This window comes from Meleagris gallopavo, chromosome 4 (assembly GCF_000146605.3).
Source record: "Meleagris gallopavo isolate NT-WF06-2002-E0010 breed Aviagen turkey brand Nicholas breeding stock chromosome 4, Turkey_5.1, whole genome shotgun sequence".
Taxonomy (NCBI): domain Eukaryota; kingdom Metazoa; phylum Chordata; class Aves; order Galliformes; family Phasianidae; genus Meleagris; species Meleagris gallopavo.
The window spans coordinates 63350595-63364381 of NC_015014.2; the positions used below are offsets into that span (position 1 = coordinate 63350595).

General features: G+C 50.2%; 1 protein-coding gene across 1 annotated transcript; it reads left to right on the forward strand.

Annotated features, from left to right (window-relative positions):
• Window positions 1–4237: 4237 nt before the first annotated feature.
• Window positions 4238–11203, forward strand: LOC100544550 (keratin, type II cytoskeletal 6B-like). The gene is made up of 9 exons (XM_019615017.1): window positions 4238–4789; window positions 6121–6335; window positions 7306–7366; window positions 7607–7702; window positions 8444–8608; window positions 8986–9111; window positions 9446–9666; window positions 10062–10090; window positions 10200–11203. The coding sequence occupies exons 1-9, from the start codon at window positions 4238–4240 to the stop codon at window positions 10583–10585; spliced, it is 1851 nt and encodes a 616-aa protein (XP_019470562.1). The 3' UTR covers window positions 10586–11203.
• Window positions 11204–13787: the final 2584 nt, after the last annotated feature.

A 13787-nucleotide genomic window follows, 5' to 3' on the forward strand; every position in this document is an offset into this window, starting at 1 on the left:
CCACAAGCATGCAGAGCTTGCATTGCTGATAAAAGCTCTGAGTTTTCTGCTCTGTGCATGTATTCCACTGGTACTTCATTTTTATTCTAGGGAAACCTAAATGTAAGTCTGAAAAATTAATGCTATTATACATCAATCACACATGCTGCTGCACAGCTCATTTCTATGGCCATTACGGTGCACAAACAAACAGATTTCCAGACCCCACTGATGGGAACAGGTCGAAATTCTGCATTTCTCTCCTCCTACACCTCCACTGCTGCAGGGCATCTCTGGAGTCCCTGCGCATGAAGGAACGCGCTTTGGTTGGAATTGTTCATATCTCACCAGAGGAGAGGCAGAGGCATCTGTCCCATGACACAGCACAGCAACACTTCCAGCCTCAGCACCTGGCTGCTGTTTGCCACCTTTCCCCAGAAAAACACTTTGAGTGCAAACCTCACGCCCTGCTCCCAGCGCGTGGTTGCACTCCCTTTGCAGTGACCATTCCCAGCGCTGCTCCATGCGCTTTCATCGTGACCCTGCCTTGCCCATTCCACCCCATTACTCAGAGCCCTAATAACTCATCAGGCCACACGGCTGGCCAGATGATGCAAAAGGGCCTTACAAATTCCTATGCAAAAGAGGAACGTTACAAAGGAAGAGGGTGGACACCCACAGTGTTTGGTATGAAACCTATTTGTCTCTTGCAAAATAAGGTGGTAAACAAGGGCTATGAAGGAGAGTTTCTCTGCTTGGGTCACTGTCAGCATCATCAACGAGAAGATTTTCTAAACCCAAACAGGATGCTGTGTGCTGCTGTTGGATTCAATCAACATTTCCAGCAATCACCCAGCAGTGCCCAAAGCAGCACTCTATGCCCAGCTTCCCCACCATGAAAATAGTAAAAAAGAAGCACAGAATATGGCAAAGGCACCCCAAATGAAACACCTGGATTTGCTTTCAGGGCACCAGGGTTGGTCAATGCTTGACAGAGGAAACAGGACAGTAGGAAGCTCTCCATGGCGTGACGCATTGCCTCTGGGAGTAACGCTCACTTCTGTTTTCCTTACCGTCACAACACCCAGCATCGGTGCTGGTGAAATGACTGATGTTGGTGACCCTCTGTTCATCACTGTACAGATCCTCTTTCCAGTAGAAAGGCAGCAAATGAAGGGAAAGATTTTGGCAAAGTCCTACATAGCAGGATGGCAAATAAAGATGGTGCACGTGGGCAGTTGCCAATGCTGGCTTGGAATCACAGAATCCTGGAATCATAGTCATTAAGGTTGGAAAAGACCACTAAGATCACCGAGTCCAACCATTGACCCAACACCAGCGTGCCTACTCATGGAAGCAAAGAATCATTAAGTCTGGAAAAGACCTCCACGACCATCCAGTCCAACCCAAATCCATCCCACCATGCCCACTAAGCATGACCCTCAGTGCCACTTCTCCATGGTTCTTGAACATATCCAGAGCTGGTGACTCTACCACCTCCCTGGGCAGCCTGTTCCAATACATCACCACTCTTTCAGAGATTTTTTTATCCTGATATCCAACCTGGAAGGTTGGAATATCCTGCTCATTTTTTGTCCAAAAGCATCATGAAAGCAGTGTGATGTCCTGTGGAAAGCAAGGTTGAGGGTGGGCAGATGGGAGGCATGGTGCCCATAGTGATGGAAGGAGCTCAACTATTGTCCCAACAAATCCACCACCTGCTTTGATGTGGGAACATCCAGCTGCAGTTAAGAGCAGGAAGAGCCCTTATGGACCTCTGCAATCAGAGGGTGATGTCCCAGTGGCCTCATTAATGCTTTTAATGGTGACTGCAGGGTCCCTTTGCAAGGAGCCACAAAAACTGCCCAGGGAAGAGAGGGAGGGCACTGACAGTGCTGGGAGCACAGCCAAGCCCTGCTGGCCCCATTTCATCAGGAAAGGGTCTTTAAAAAGTGGTTTTCTCATTGGGATAAAGCAATCTTGGGTGGCTGGTCATCACAGCAGGAGGCTGGAAAACCCCTGGGGCTCTCTCTGTTTTCACAGATGATCCAACAGAACGAATGTAGCAGGGTGCTTAAATAGGACTAATTTGTCCTGATGCAAGGTGGATGTAGATCTCAAGGCCTCGGGTCCCAGGGTAGCCACCAGGGCCTGAGGCATATTTAAGGCCAAGGACCTTTGGGGTTTCTTGGCAAATTCAAGTATCATCTACTGCTTTAAAGCTTTGCTGAGTCCCATCAGCCTGAAAACTACAGTTTCAACTTTTTCCTTTAAAGCAGCAGATCAGTGCCTCTCTGCAGCTCCCCAGCCACCACCAGAGCTGCATCAGACAGGACAAAGCTCGGAGAGAAGGGAAGATGTGTGACTGCAATCCTTCCCTGCAGAAGGTGAAATGGCATCGGCGCGCTCTTTGCTTTGAAGTTTATGTAACCAGAACTGGCTTTGTGACAGCTCAGCAGCTGTAAACCACAAGCACTGCCCTGAACCCTCTGATGTGCGGGGCTGGGCACCTGCAAGCAGCCACCTCTCAGGGCTGGAGTATGGGCTTGGTGCTGTGAGTGCATGGGGAAACAGCAGGGAGGGGTTGCAGGGATGGTAGCTATGGGAGGAACACGGGTGATGGTCTCATTTTCCTTGCTTTACAACCCTAAAATTGTGCAAGCATTGCACATGTGGTGTAATGGGGCCACGAGTGCTCTGTGCACAGGCAGCACTCCAGGTTGGATTTCAGACAACACACCTGTTGTCCTGCACCAAAACTTGGGCACAAATACATTTCTGAAGTAATTCCCCATTTTGCTTACCAGCAAGAGGTTCAGCTGCCTGGGTGACTGTGGGCAGGATGACATGGAGACTGCAGAGTCCAAAAGCCCATCTCCTTCCTTCAGCTATCACGACCTCATGCATGGAATTACATCTCATCACTAAACTTGCACCCTCATTTCTCAGACCAATGTGGCTACAACAGAGCTACAACGTGATTAAAATTGCATGGAATATTTCATGCCTCATTTCAACCCACTCTGAGATCTGTAAAAAAGAATAGGAAGACCTTTAACTGGGGAGACACCACAAATATTCTGAATTACCATAATTCCTTTGCATTATTTTCTCATTCGAGACAATCCATTTTAAGTATACAATCCCATTGTCTAGGAATCCTCCCAGAACCAGGAAATTTTGCCCTAGCAAAGATGCAAAACCTTCTTCGGGCACGCTATGCAATCACATGTGCTTCTGTGATTAGGCTCCTTTGTTGAGGACCAAAAAAAAAAAAAAAAAAAGCACTTTATTTGTTTCCAAGCAAATTCAAAACTCTTTTTAAGAATTTTAATTAAGAAGACAAGGTGCTTTCTCATTAACAGATATCACTCGAATAATTTAACGTCCAGTAGGCGTGTCGCAGGAATAAGAGGAAAAATGTTCACTCTGGCCAACATGGCTCAACCTGTCTGAAATGTCTCTCTTCACTGCTTTGTTGCATCTCTGGTCCCATCACACCCAGACACCGAGCACAGCCGCCCCTTCCCTAAGCACATAATTCAGCACAAAACTCTCTTCCGATGGGCACCTTGACTTCTTGCCCATGAACCCCATCTCCAGAGCATCCCCCCCATGACCAAACTCAACACAACCACACAATGCTCCATTGGCTCCACCACCAACCCTGTGCTCTCCTCTTATCCCATCCAGGTTTGACCCAACACAGCTGCAAGCATCCACCTTGGAGAGCCATGGCCATGCACTGAGGAGCAGAAACGCGTGTACTGATGGAACCGTCTCCTACTCCATTGTCCATTGCTCAAGAGCAGCCCAGAGACCCTGGTGGGGCGTTCTGCAGGAGGTCCTGGAATGTAATTAAACGCCGTGGTGAAACCGAACCGTAAACAAGCCATGAATAAAAAACCCTTGAATTATTTTGCTAAACTATAATTACACAATAAGGAAGCAGATTAATTAAGTAAAATATAAGTCCTGAAACTGAAGCTTGCAAGCAAAGCAGTTTATTTTAATTTCCACATTATTTCATATGAGATGGAAGTGTTTGCTGTGGGTTGGAAATGTTGGAAGCCATTCCTTGCTGCCAGGCAGACCAAACCCAGTGGATAAATTAAATTTTTGCATCTCAGGCACCTCCTGGAACATATATAAGGAGCCGAGCTGCACCTGGGAGCAGCCACAGGAGATCTCCTCGCGCTCCTCTCTTGCTCCTCCACTTTCTTCCACCACCGTTGCTCCCATCCCCGTGTGCCACAGCATGAGCCGGCAGTGCTACACCTCCAGCTCGCTGCTGGGCCGACGTGGCTTCTCCTCAGCCTCCGCTGTCTGCGGTCTGGGCAGGGCAGGCAGCAGCTCAGCCTCGGTGTGCCAACCGACGGCACGGCGCTGCGGGTTGGGCGGCTTCAGCAGCCGGAGTGTCTGTGACCTGGGCCGTGGGCAGAGGATTTCCTTCGGAGGAAGCTGCCGTAGTGCGGCATACGGAGCGGGCAGCGTGGGACGATGCGGCGCTGCCTATGGCGGAGGTCGCTTTGGCGTGGGCACGGTGGTGGGGTTCGGTAACTGCGGAGGCTATGGGGGCCTGGGCAGCTACAGAGGCCTTGGGGATGGCGTGGCGATGGGCGGCTATGGCGGAGGCATCAGCATCGGGCTTGGAGGAGGTCGATCAGAAGGGATCCGCGGTGTCAGCATCCACCCGGAGCTCCTCAAGCCCCTGTGTGTGGGGGTGGACCCTGAGGAGTGCCAGGTGCGGACCCATGAGAAGGAGCAGATCAAGAACCTCAACAACCAGTTCGCCTGCTTCATCGACAAGGTGAGCCCCGCGGATAACGTGACACCAATGGCTCCCGGTGCAGGCACTGCTTGGATCCCAGCCCTTCTGCTGTGCCTCTTGATGGCCACCAGCCTGCAAAATGGCTCAGTTGGGGTCAGCAGCAAGCCAAAGCTTGTGGGACAAAGGAGGGAGATGCTGAGATGACCTTGGAGGTCTTCTCCAACCTAGATGGTTCTATGCTATGTGTGATTGGCAATTGCTCTCCTACCTCTACAAACACCAAAGAAACACCTTGGAGGTGCTCAAGACCATGGATGGGGCCTGGGCAACTGATGGAGAGGTGGCACTAGCCTAGGGCAAGCGGTGGGGATGGGGGGTTTTTGAGGACCCTTCCAACCCAACCATCCTATGGTTCTATGATCTTTCAGGACCCTTTCAACACAATAATCCTATGATTTTTTGGTCTTTAGGGACCCTTCCAAGCCAACCATCCTATGGTTCTATGATCTTTAAAGTCTCTTCCAACCCAACTATACTCTGGATCTATGATTCCATGATTCTGTGATATGGTTGTATCATTAAGGTCCCATCCAATCCAAACTATTCCACAGTTCTATGACATCTATATTCTTAAAGCTGTTTGTTCACTTCACCCTGCAGAGGGAGAATGATGCAGGTCTAGCTAAAATGAGGTCAACTTTAATTCTCTACCACTCTGTCAATGAAAGGACTTGGTGATTTCCTAAACAAACGTCATTTGTCATTACTATCTTAGCTGAGCCAAAGGAACTTTCATTGCTGGTTAGGGGTATGTTATGGAAAATGATTTTTCAAATGACAGAGGATTCTTTGCTCCATCCAAGCTCAGATTTCCCTGTGAGCTGTTCCGCAGCTGAGAAAAACAAACCCACGTAAAGGAGCCACCCTACTTCCTCCCGCTGAAAAATGACTTATTCATGATCCATAAAAGTTCCCAAGTACTTAGAGAGCTCTTTAATCTAGAAGTGAAAGGCATGATAAGTACCCGTGGTTAGAGCTTCAATCAGATGAATTCAAATGAGCTCTTGGATGGAGCTTTCAGCACTGGGAGAGCTTGTTCCTGGAATCAGCTCGTCAGAGCAGGAAGGGATCCTTCCTCAGCAGAAGTGTGCTTTGCTCAAACAGATCATTGGATTCCACATGGAGCAAGCACGCGGGTCTTGTTCAGCCCTGGGCTGGGAGATGATGCCCTTAGCACTCAGGCTGCTGAGAAATCAGCCCTTAACCACTTGCCTTTTAGTTTTGTTCTTACGTCCTGCAAGCAGAGGAACCAAAGTGCCTTTGCCCAGGATAAGAGAGGCAGGTGACTTTCTCATCTCTCCTTTCTGCAGGTCCGGCTGCTGGAGCAGCAGAACAAGGTGCTGACCACCAAGTGGGATCTGCTGCAGCAGTATGTCCTGCCGGCATCCCGGCGCAACCTGGAGCCCGTCTTCGAGAATTTCATCTGCAATCTGAGGAAGCAGCTGGAGTGCGTGCTGGGGGAGCGAGAGAGGCTGGAGAATGAGGAGCGTTGCCTGCGGGACCTGGTGCAGGAATACAAGTGCAAGTAAGCAGAGTGCAAAGGGGAGGTGGAGGGTGCTGGTTGCTTTTCGGAGCATGAAGCTAATGCATTGGTCCATGAGTCTAAAAACTTGGGCACAGAGCAGGTCTCTGTGCTGGGGTCCCATTGCCTCACACCCAAGACTTGCAATATACCCATAGGTATGGTATGGTAAGGACAGGGAGCTCCTTCCCTGACCCCGATGCTCCTGTACACAGCTGTTTGCCATATCAATCTTCCCACTTCACCAAACTCTGTGCCTCTGGTGTTGCCCCTGCCCACAGAACCCTTCATCCACATCATCCCTACTGGGTTCATTCATTCTTCTCAGAGGAAATGTGGGAACAGCTTTTTGATCTACGATGCAGATATTCCTTAATTGCTCCCTGTGTGCTATGCTCAGCCATAACCAGGACGCTTGGTGGCTGGTTATGCACAGCCAGGATGAAAGAGTCTTCTCCAAAGAGCTTACAGCCAAGCTCTCAGAAGTTTTCTCTCACTCAGTGAGGTCAGACTCATCCTGTGAAAGTTCTTCTCAGCCCCAATTACTGGGCCATTACGCACTGTCTCTGCTCTCATTGCAAATGGGAGTTGCATGGCTTGCTCAAGCTCCTGACCTCCCCTGGAGCATTTTGGCCACATTCTGCCCATAAACTCCCAGAGCAGAGTCCTGGATGCTTCCAAAAAACCTCACAGGGTTAGAAGGAGCACACCCAGCCTTCAGCTCGATGCAGTGTTTTGCACTTCTCGTGGTTTCGTCTGTCTTGCTGCCACCTCACACTAGCCACCGATACTGCTGGCGTGGGCTATTTAGAAGTGCTGAACTCAGCCAAGCAGGGAGGAAAAATAACAACAAAGCAAAAAACAAATTTGAGATGCAAAGTAAAAAAGGAGAGGTCCTGGCTTTAACCATGCTGTGCTGTGGAGACAGAACCCCCAGCACTCAGCAGCCCCCTCCCTCTGCTTTCCAACACAGGTATGAAGATGAGATCAACAAGCGCACAGCAGCGGAGAATGAGTTCGTGGTGCTGAAGAAGGTGAGCAAAACCTGGGGGAGAAATGCAAAGCCACAGCACTGCCTGAGCAGGGGAAGCCCAACATAGAGGTGACCCAAGGAATGTGCAGAACCTCATCAGGTTTTAAGCACGGATAATGCAAATCCAGGTAGAGTCAGGGGTTGGTCACAGCGAGAGTCCTGCAAAGCTAACAGAAAAAGAGCTTGGGCACAGCCCTTAGTTCTTTTCCCTCTTTTCACCCAATACATGGTTTCTCTTCAGGATGTGGACTGCCTCTACCTGACCAAGGAAGAGTTGGAGGTGCGGGTCGGCCTCCTGCGGCAGCAGCTGGAATTCCTCAAGTGCATCTATGCTGAGGTAAGAGCTGCTCACCCACTGCCCCAGGCTCTGAGAGCAAAACCAACACAGGAAAAGGTGTCTTCTCCTAAAATCCTACAACTGCAGCCCCCCTGAAAAGTTCCTATCTCTATATATGTACCTAGTAATGACACTTAGATGCTTTGGTTGTCTGCCACACAGCTGGCTGCAAAGGGAGAGTCCTTTTGCATGAAAAAAAGCCCCTTAAATTCGCATCCAATCCATGACTGGGAGCCACTGAAAAACCTCGATCTTGAAAACCCAGATTATTTTTAGCATTTCACTTTTTTAGCTGGATATGTCAACATCTTTTAGTGGAAGTAATGCTTTCACCTAAAATGTAGCAAGTTCCTACCAAAACTTGATGCTTGGTGCTCGCTCTCCACCTTTTCTAACTAACACATCCCAGCAGCCTGCAGGCATTGGGCCCAAAGCAGTTACCCCAAGGGATACCCAGCCCAAAAATCTGCTGGCACAGTCACAACACTGAGCTGCAACCCAGCGAGTCACTCCAGCTGGATTGCTTTGCTCCTTCAGGCAATCCCATGTCGTGCCACCACAGCAAGTCCCAGCTGTTGGGAACCAGTCGGCTGCTTGAAGTATCCCATGTCCCAGTTGGGCATCCATAGGACAACTGTCCCTAGTTGTTCTCAAGGCTCCTTCTTCCCTCCAGACCCTTTAGCTGAGGTGCAGCCCTGGGACTGGTATGGGAAGGGGAATGACCTGTGATGGGTCTTGCAGGAGAGAGCACAGATGGACTGCCAGCTGTGTGACACTTCAGTCATCGTGCAAATGGACAACAGCCGGGACCTGGACATGGAGGGCATCATCAAAAGCGTAGAGTGCTGTTATGAAGAGATTGCCCAGAAGAGCAAGGCTGAAGTGGAGGCTTTCTACCAGACCAGAGTGAGTACTGCACAAGTAGCAATGAAACCCTCGCTAACAAAACACTGAGGAGAACTTCTGTCGTTCATGACACAGCTCAAATCCATCCCTTCCTTGGTGTTCAGGCACTGTAGTTTAATAAAGAAAACTGTGCCAAAAAGAAACCCAATCAACACAACGCCGTAACTACTGCATCTGAAGAATTTCCCATAAAAACAGAACATCACGATCTCCTCTTGCACACCCATCAGGAGCACTGTTCCCTTCCCAAAGTGCTCAGGGCCCACATAAGGTCCCATCTCAGTGCTACCTTGGAGCATTGCTGCAGCTCCAGAGCGTTGTCCCCTTCCCTGCAAGGAGTGATTCCCAATATAATGTTGTCCCTTTCCCATGCACAGCTGGAAGAGCTCCACAGCAGCCGGGGCAAGTTCTGTGATGACCTACGGAACAACCAGAGTGAGATAGCTGAACTGAACCGGATGATCCAGAAGCTGCAGTGTGAATCAGATAATGTGAAGAAACAGGTAGGTGAAGAGCTGAGCACTGCATGGGAGGCAGTGTGCAAAGGAACCCCAAGGCCTAGCTCCAGCCTGGATGTGTCATCTCACTTCTCTGGGTGGCAGATTTATTTCCACCTAGCAGAATCCAGTTGGTTTGGCTCTGCCAGAAATAATGGTGGCTGCATGTTTGCTACAGTGCAGTCAACACATCCCTTCCCTTCATCCCCCAGTGCATGGCCTCTGCAGGAGCCCAATCAAAATCTAGGTTTCTCCAGTTTTTAGCTGAGAAACAAGGGGGGAAACTTGTAGCCCACCCAAACTCTGTGTTGCTATTTCAGCCACTTGTTGCCATTCACAGATCGCAGCTCTGCAGACAGCCATCTGTGACGCCGAGCAGCGCGGTGACTGCGCCCTCAAAGATGCACGGCAGAAGCTGGTGGACCTGCAGACAGCTCTGCAGCAGGCCAAGGACAAGATGGCGTGTCTGCTGAGGGACTACCAGGAGCTGCTGAACGTCAAGCTGGCCCTGGACATCGAGATTGCGACCTACAGGACTCTGCTGGAAGGAGAAGAGAGCAGGTGGGGGCATGCCCAGCTGCAGCTTGCAGCAAAACCCAACAGGAGAGGGAGTGGGGAATGTTGGGTGGCTGCAGTTCCCCGTGAGTACAAAGAGGAGCTCCTTCCCATCTCCCCACGGGTGTAGAGAGTAGCATTGCTCCCATTCCCCTCTCTCCCACTCAATGCAGCTGCATCGCAGTGCTGCAGGACAGACAGACAGGGATGTGACATATGGCCACCTGTGGGGTTTCGGGTCCAACCCGCAGCAGTTCAGTGGCCAATACAGACGACCCCCAGGCACACAGACGAGGTGAAGGACCCCCAGGATTTCTAAGACTGGGCAGCATCTCCATGTGCATGCATGTCTGGGGAGCATTCCCTTAAGCACATCTCTGAGACATTGCTTTGTTTTACAGGATATGCACTGGCAACCCTGTGAGCGTAGGTAAGCCCACCAAGCACCTCCCTTTGCAAGCCCTTTCATACCCTTTTACACTTCACACAACCTACCTGGGTGCTGCTCAGCAGTGACCAGACCCTTCTTTTTCCTGCAGCCGTGGTCAGCGGCGGCGGCACAGTCGGTGAGTGCCGATCCCTATCCGGAATCGGTGGCAAATGCTCTGTGAAGACCGGAGTCAGCTCAGGGCTGGGTGGGGTGGTCTCATCCTTTGGGGTCAGCGGTGCTGGGTTCAGTGCTCGCAGCGTGGACTGCATCCCTAGGGTGGGGGGTGGCTTTGGGGCCCGGAGTGCAGCCAGCTGCGTGGGGCGCGAGGTGCTGCCCGGTGCTGATGGGCTGCAATGTGCAGCCGGTGTGGGCAACCTAGTGTGTGCTGGAGTGGAGCAGTGCAGCCCTGGGGCTGTCATCATCCCAGGGGCGGGGGTGTGTGGAGGGGGCAGCCGGTACAGCACGGCCATGCGCGTGGTCAGAACGAGCCGGTAGGTGGGCAGCACCGCGTTGTATTGAGAAAGAATCAGCATTTCTGCAGTAAAACAGTATTCCCCTTCCTTCTAACAGCTGAATCACACAAGCATGCATTGCACACGCAGTAAGGTCGGTAGCTGTGCCAAAAACATGGTGGTTTTTTGAATGGTCACCACTCACCTTCTCTCACATGGTGCTCTGGGGGTCAGCGGACCCCCAGGTCTCAGGCAGGCGAGATTTGCATTTCAGTCTGCTGCCTTCATGGCTCTTTCTGCTCAGCCCCTTTTCCAAGGGATTTCCTGTCCCTCACACAACAATTGCAAAAGAACAAAAAATTTGCTCATCAGAAAGAGCAGCCACATCTTACACTGCCCCAGATGAAGCTGCATCTATTATTTAGCTCCTTTAATGACACCTGAAAATCCAATTTTTCCTGTTTACGAGAGGGTTGGTAATGGTTATGTAAATGGGCCCAAGTTGCTACACCAGGTTTGGTAGAGCAGATTTTAATTACACGCCGACGAGCACCTTATATTTCTGTAGTTAAATGCATGCATTGTTTTTCCTGTGTGTGTACCAGATAGACGGATTTAATGCTTTTAATGTGTAAGTGAACAGTTGATTACCCTTCGCTTACTCCAGACTTTCAGCTGTACCTTCAATAAACTACATGCATTATTCAAGCCGCGCTCCACAGGTTTCATTTCCCTCTCAACATTACCAAAGCAGCGACGTCTTCTCAGACATGAACCTCCAAATGGGTGGAGTTTGTAGTTTGCAAAGTTTTAACTAAGTCCTTAGACACTGTCTGCTCTCCTTCCCCATGCACTTTTGCATAGCTCTGTTCCATCAGAGGTGAGCGAATGCACAGCATCACTCAGGACATTGGGAACTCAGACGATGCAGGCAGAACACAAAGCAGGCAGGCCCTTGTTTAAAGTAATCAGCAAAAAAAATAAAAAACAAAAATCCCACACCTCACCCCTGAAACCCTCTCGCAAGAGCAGGTTAATTTCTAAATGAAACATGTCTTTGCAAAACATAGCACCAGCGGTGTCCTCAAGCACCACGCCTTTAAAGCACACAGTCTGCACCAGGGTCTGCAGGATGCACAGGGAGGGATGAGCCCTCAGTGCACTTTGAGGCAGTTGAGATTGTGAGGTCAGGCTCCCCATCTCTTTGCTCTGTGCTGAGCTCCTGTTCCCAAGGCACCGTACCCCTGGAAGGTCCCCACAGCACAGCTGGATGCACAGCTGGATGCCGGGAAAGCCGCCATCCCCACAGGTGCAGAGGGATTGCATAGCTCCTTCCCATCTTCCCATCAGTTAATACAGGAGCATTGCTTCTTCCTATCTCCCATGGGTGCACAGAGGGGCATTGTTCCTTCCCATCTCCCAGAGGTGTGGAGGGAACATCGCTTCTTCCCATCTCCCCATTCTCAAATGCATGGTGCCCCCTGGAAAATCTCACAGAACAGCTGGAATAGGTTGCTGTGTGGGTGCTTGGCACAGCTGGATGCACACCTGGATGTGGACAAATCAGCCATCACCATGGCTCCCTCCTTCCCCCCACTCTCCTGGATAACACCAAACACCTCCAGGACATCTCTGCTTTGAGTTTCCCTTTGGAGAAACCCATTTGGAAGCAGTTCAGGGTGCAGGCAGGTTAATTTCCCTCTGTAATGCGAACTGAAGAGGAGTGAATGTTGCAATTTATTTCCTGCTCCACTTCCTTAGCTTCACTGCTGACTCATGGCTTGTCTGCCCCATCCTTCCTGCATCTCGCTCCACAGTTGGGGAAGCAAAACCATCCAGGCTTGGTCTGCTCATAGTTTCCACCAGGGGTAACCACCTCTGCTGCCCTCGTGCTACATTTGGGCTCGCTGTGTCTTGCAGGGATTTTCTGCTGGGAAGCAAGGAGGTTCTATGGGATGTGCTCACCTTGCTGCTGATGGCTGATTAATTTTTAGTGAACAGCATGGCTTAGCAGCAATCTGGGCTGTGGAGTGGTGGAATCCAAAATGATCATCCCTTGCAGAAAAGGCAAAACCCACCCAGCTAAAGACAGTATCTTCCCAAATGGTTATCTATGGCTTTTCTGATTCAGTGTTCACAACTTGGAATCCATCTCGTTTGTATGTAAAACAACCAAACAAGCTGGCAGTGCCCCAGCAGCTCATAGTTTATGTTGATCACTTCCCTGCAAAGAAAAACTACGCACCAGCAACCAGTTGCTCCCCATGGTACAAAAGCAGCCTGGCATCTCTCACATTTCTGGGTAAAAAACTTAAGCAGCCCTGCCCTTCTCAACCCCATCTATTGCAAAACCCATGGCTCTTGCTGCTTTCCTGAAAGAGAAGTAAATGTCAGGAGTCCAGGCATAGGATTTTTGTGGCTATTTTGGGGCTAAATCTTGCTGGATGTCACTCTAGATGTGAACCTTTGTTGGAGCTGATCTGAAGGGACAGATGTGAAAAGCCACATCTGGGTGTGGAGCCCACGACCAACAAGAAATGGGGTCTTTCCTCCAGCCCTCGCATCGCTCGCACGCCTTGCAGACAGTGGGCTGAAGGGAGAAGAGTGTGGGAGCCCCAACTGACAATTCCCTCTTTCTTCTGGCAGCCGCACCCTTAATGCCATTATATTCATTCAGCTATAATATCTGATCCGAACCCGTTTCTCAGCTTCAGGACAATCAGCCTTCACTGGGGTCAAGCCAGTATGAAGACAATCTAATTTTCCCATCGCACCGAGGCTTTGAATTTTATGCAAATAATGAACGCAATGGGTGTTTGTGGATTTCAGTAGTATCTCAGCCCAATGAGCAACCCAATGCACTCCAGCCCAGGAATTTCAATGGGAAATTCAATGTGAGCAACCAAATCCCTTGGTCCGAGCCCAACTGGCAGCATTTCTCCAGGGATAATTGCAGATGTGGTCTCATGTATGCAGCAGAACACCAAGCACCTGCTTAATTTCTCTTCCAGTGGGACCTCAGCTCATGCTTAACAGCTCTGCAGTGCTGGGACACATGAGCGTATTGCAGAGGGCATGTGGAATCCTGTCCTGCAAATGCAGAAGCAGATGTTTAAGCGCCAGTCATGCACACAGCATGGGATATCCACCAGAACAACAAGCTGAAAACTCAAATATGAAGAATAAAATATTGTAAACACAGCAGTTCCCTAAAAACTGAGAGGCCAGAAAGTGCCACCACACCC

What these genes read in the sequence shown, in the direction of transcription:
- LOC100544550 (XM_019615017.1), top strand. Translation starts at nt 4,238, where the DNA reads ATGAGCCGGCAGTGCTACACCTCCAGCTCGCTGCTGGGCCGACGTGGC. An exon ending in GTGCAGGAATACAAGTGCAA is followed by an intron (nt 6,336 to 7,305) that starts GTAAGCAGAGTG and finishes TTTCCAACACAG; the next exon opens with GTATGAAGATGAGATCAACA. An exon ending in TGGCAACCCTGTGAGCGTAG is followed by an intron (nt 10,091 to 10,199) that starts GTAAGCCCACCA and finishes TTTTTCCTGCAG; the next exon opens with CCGTGGTCAGCGGCGGCGGC.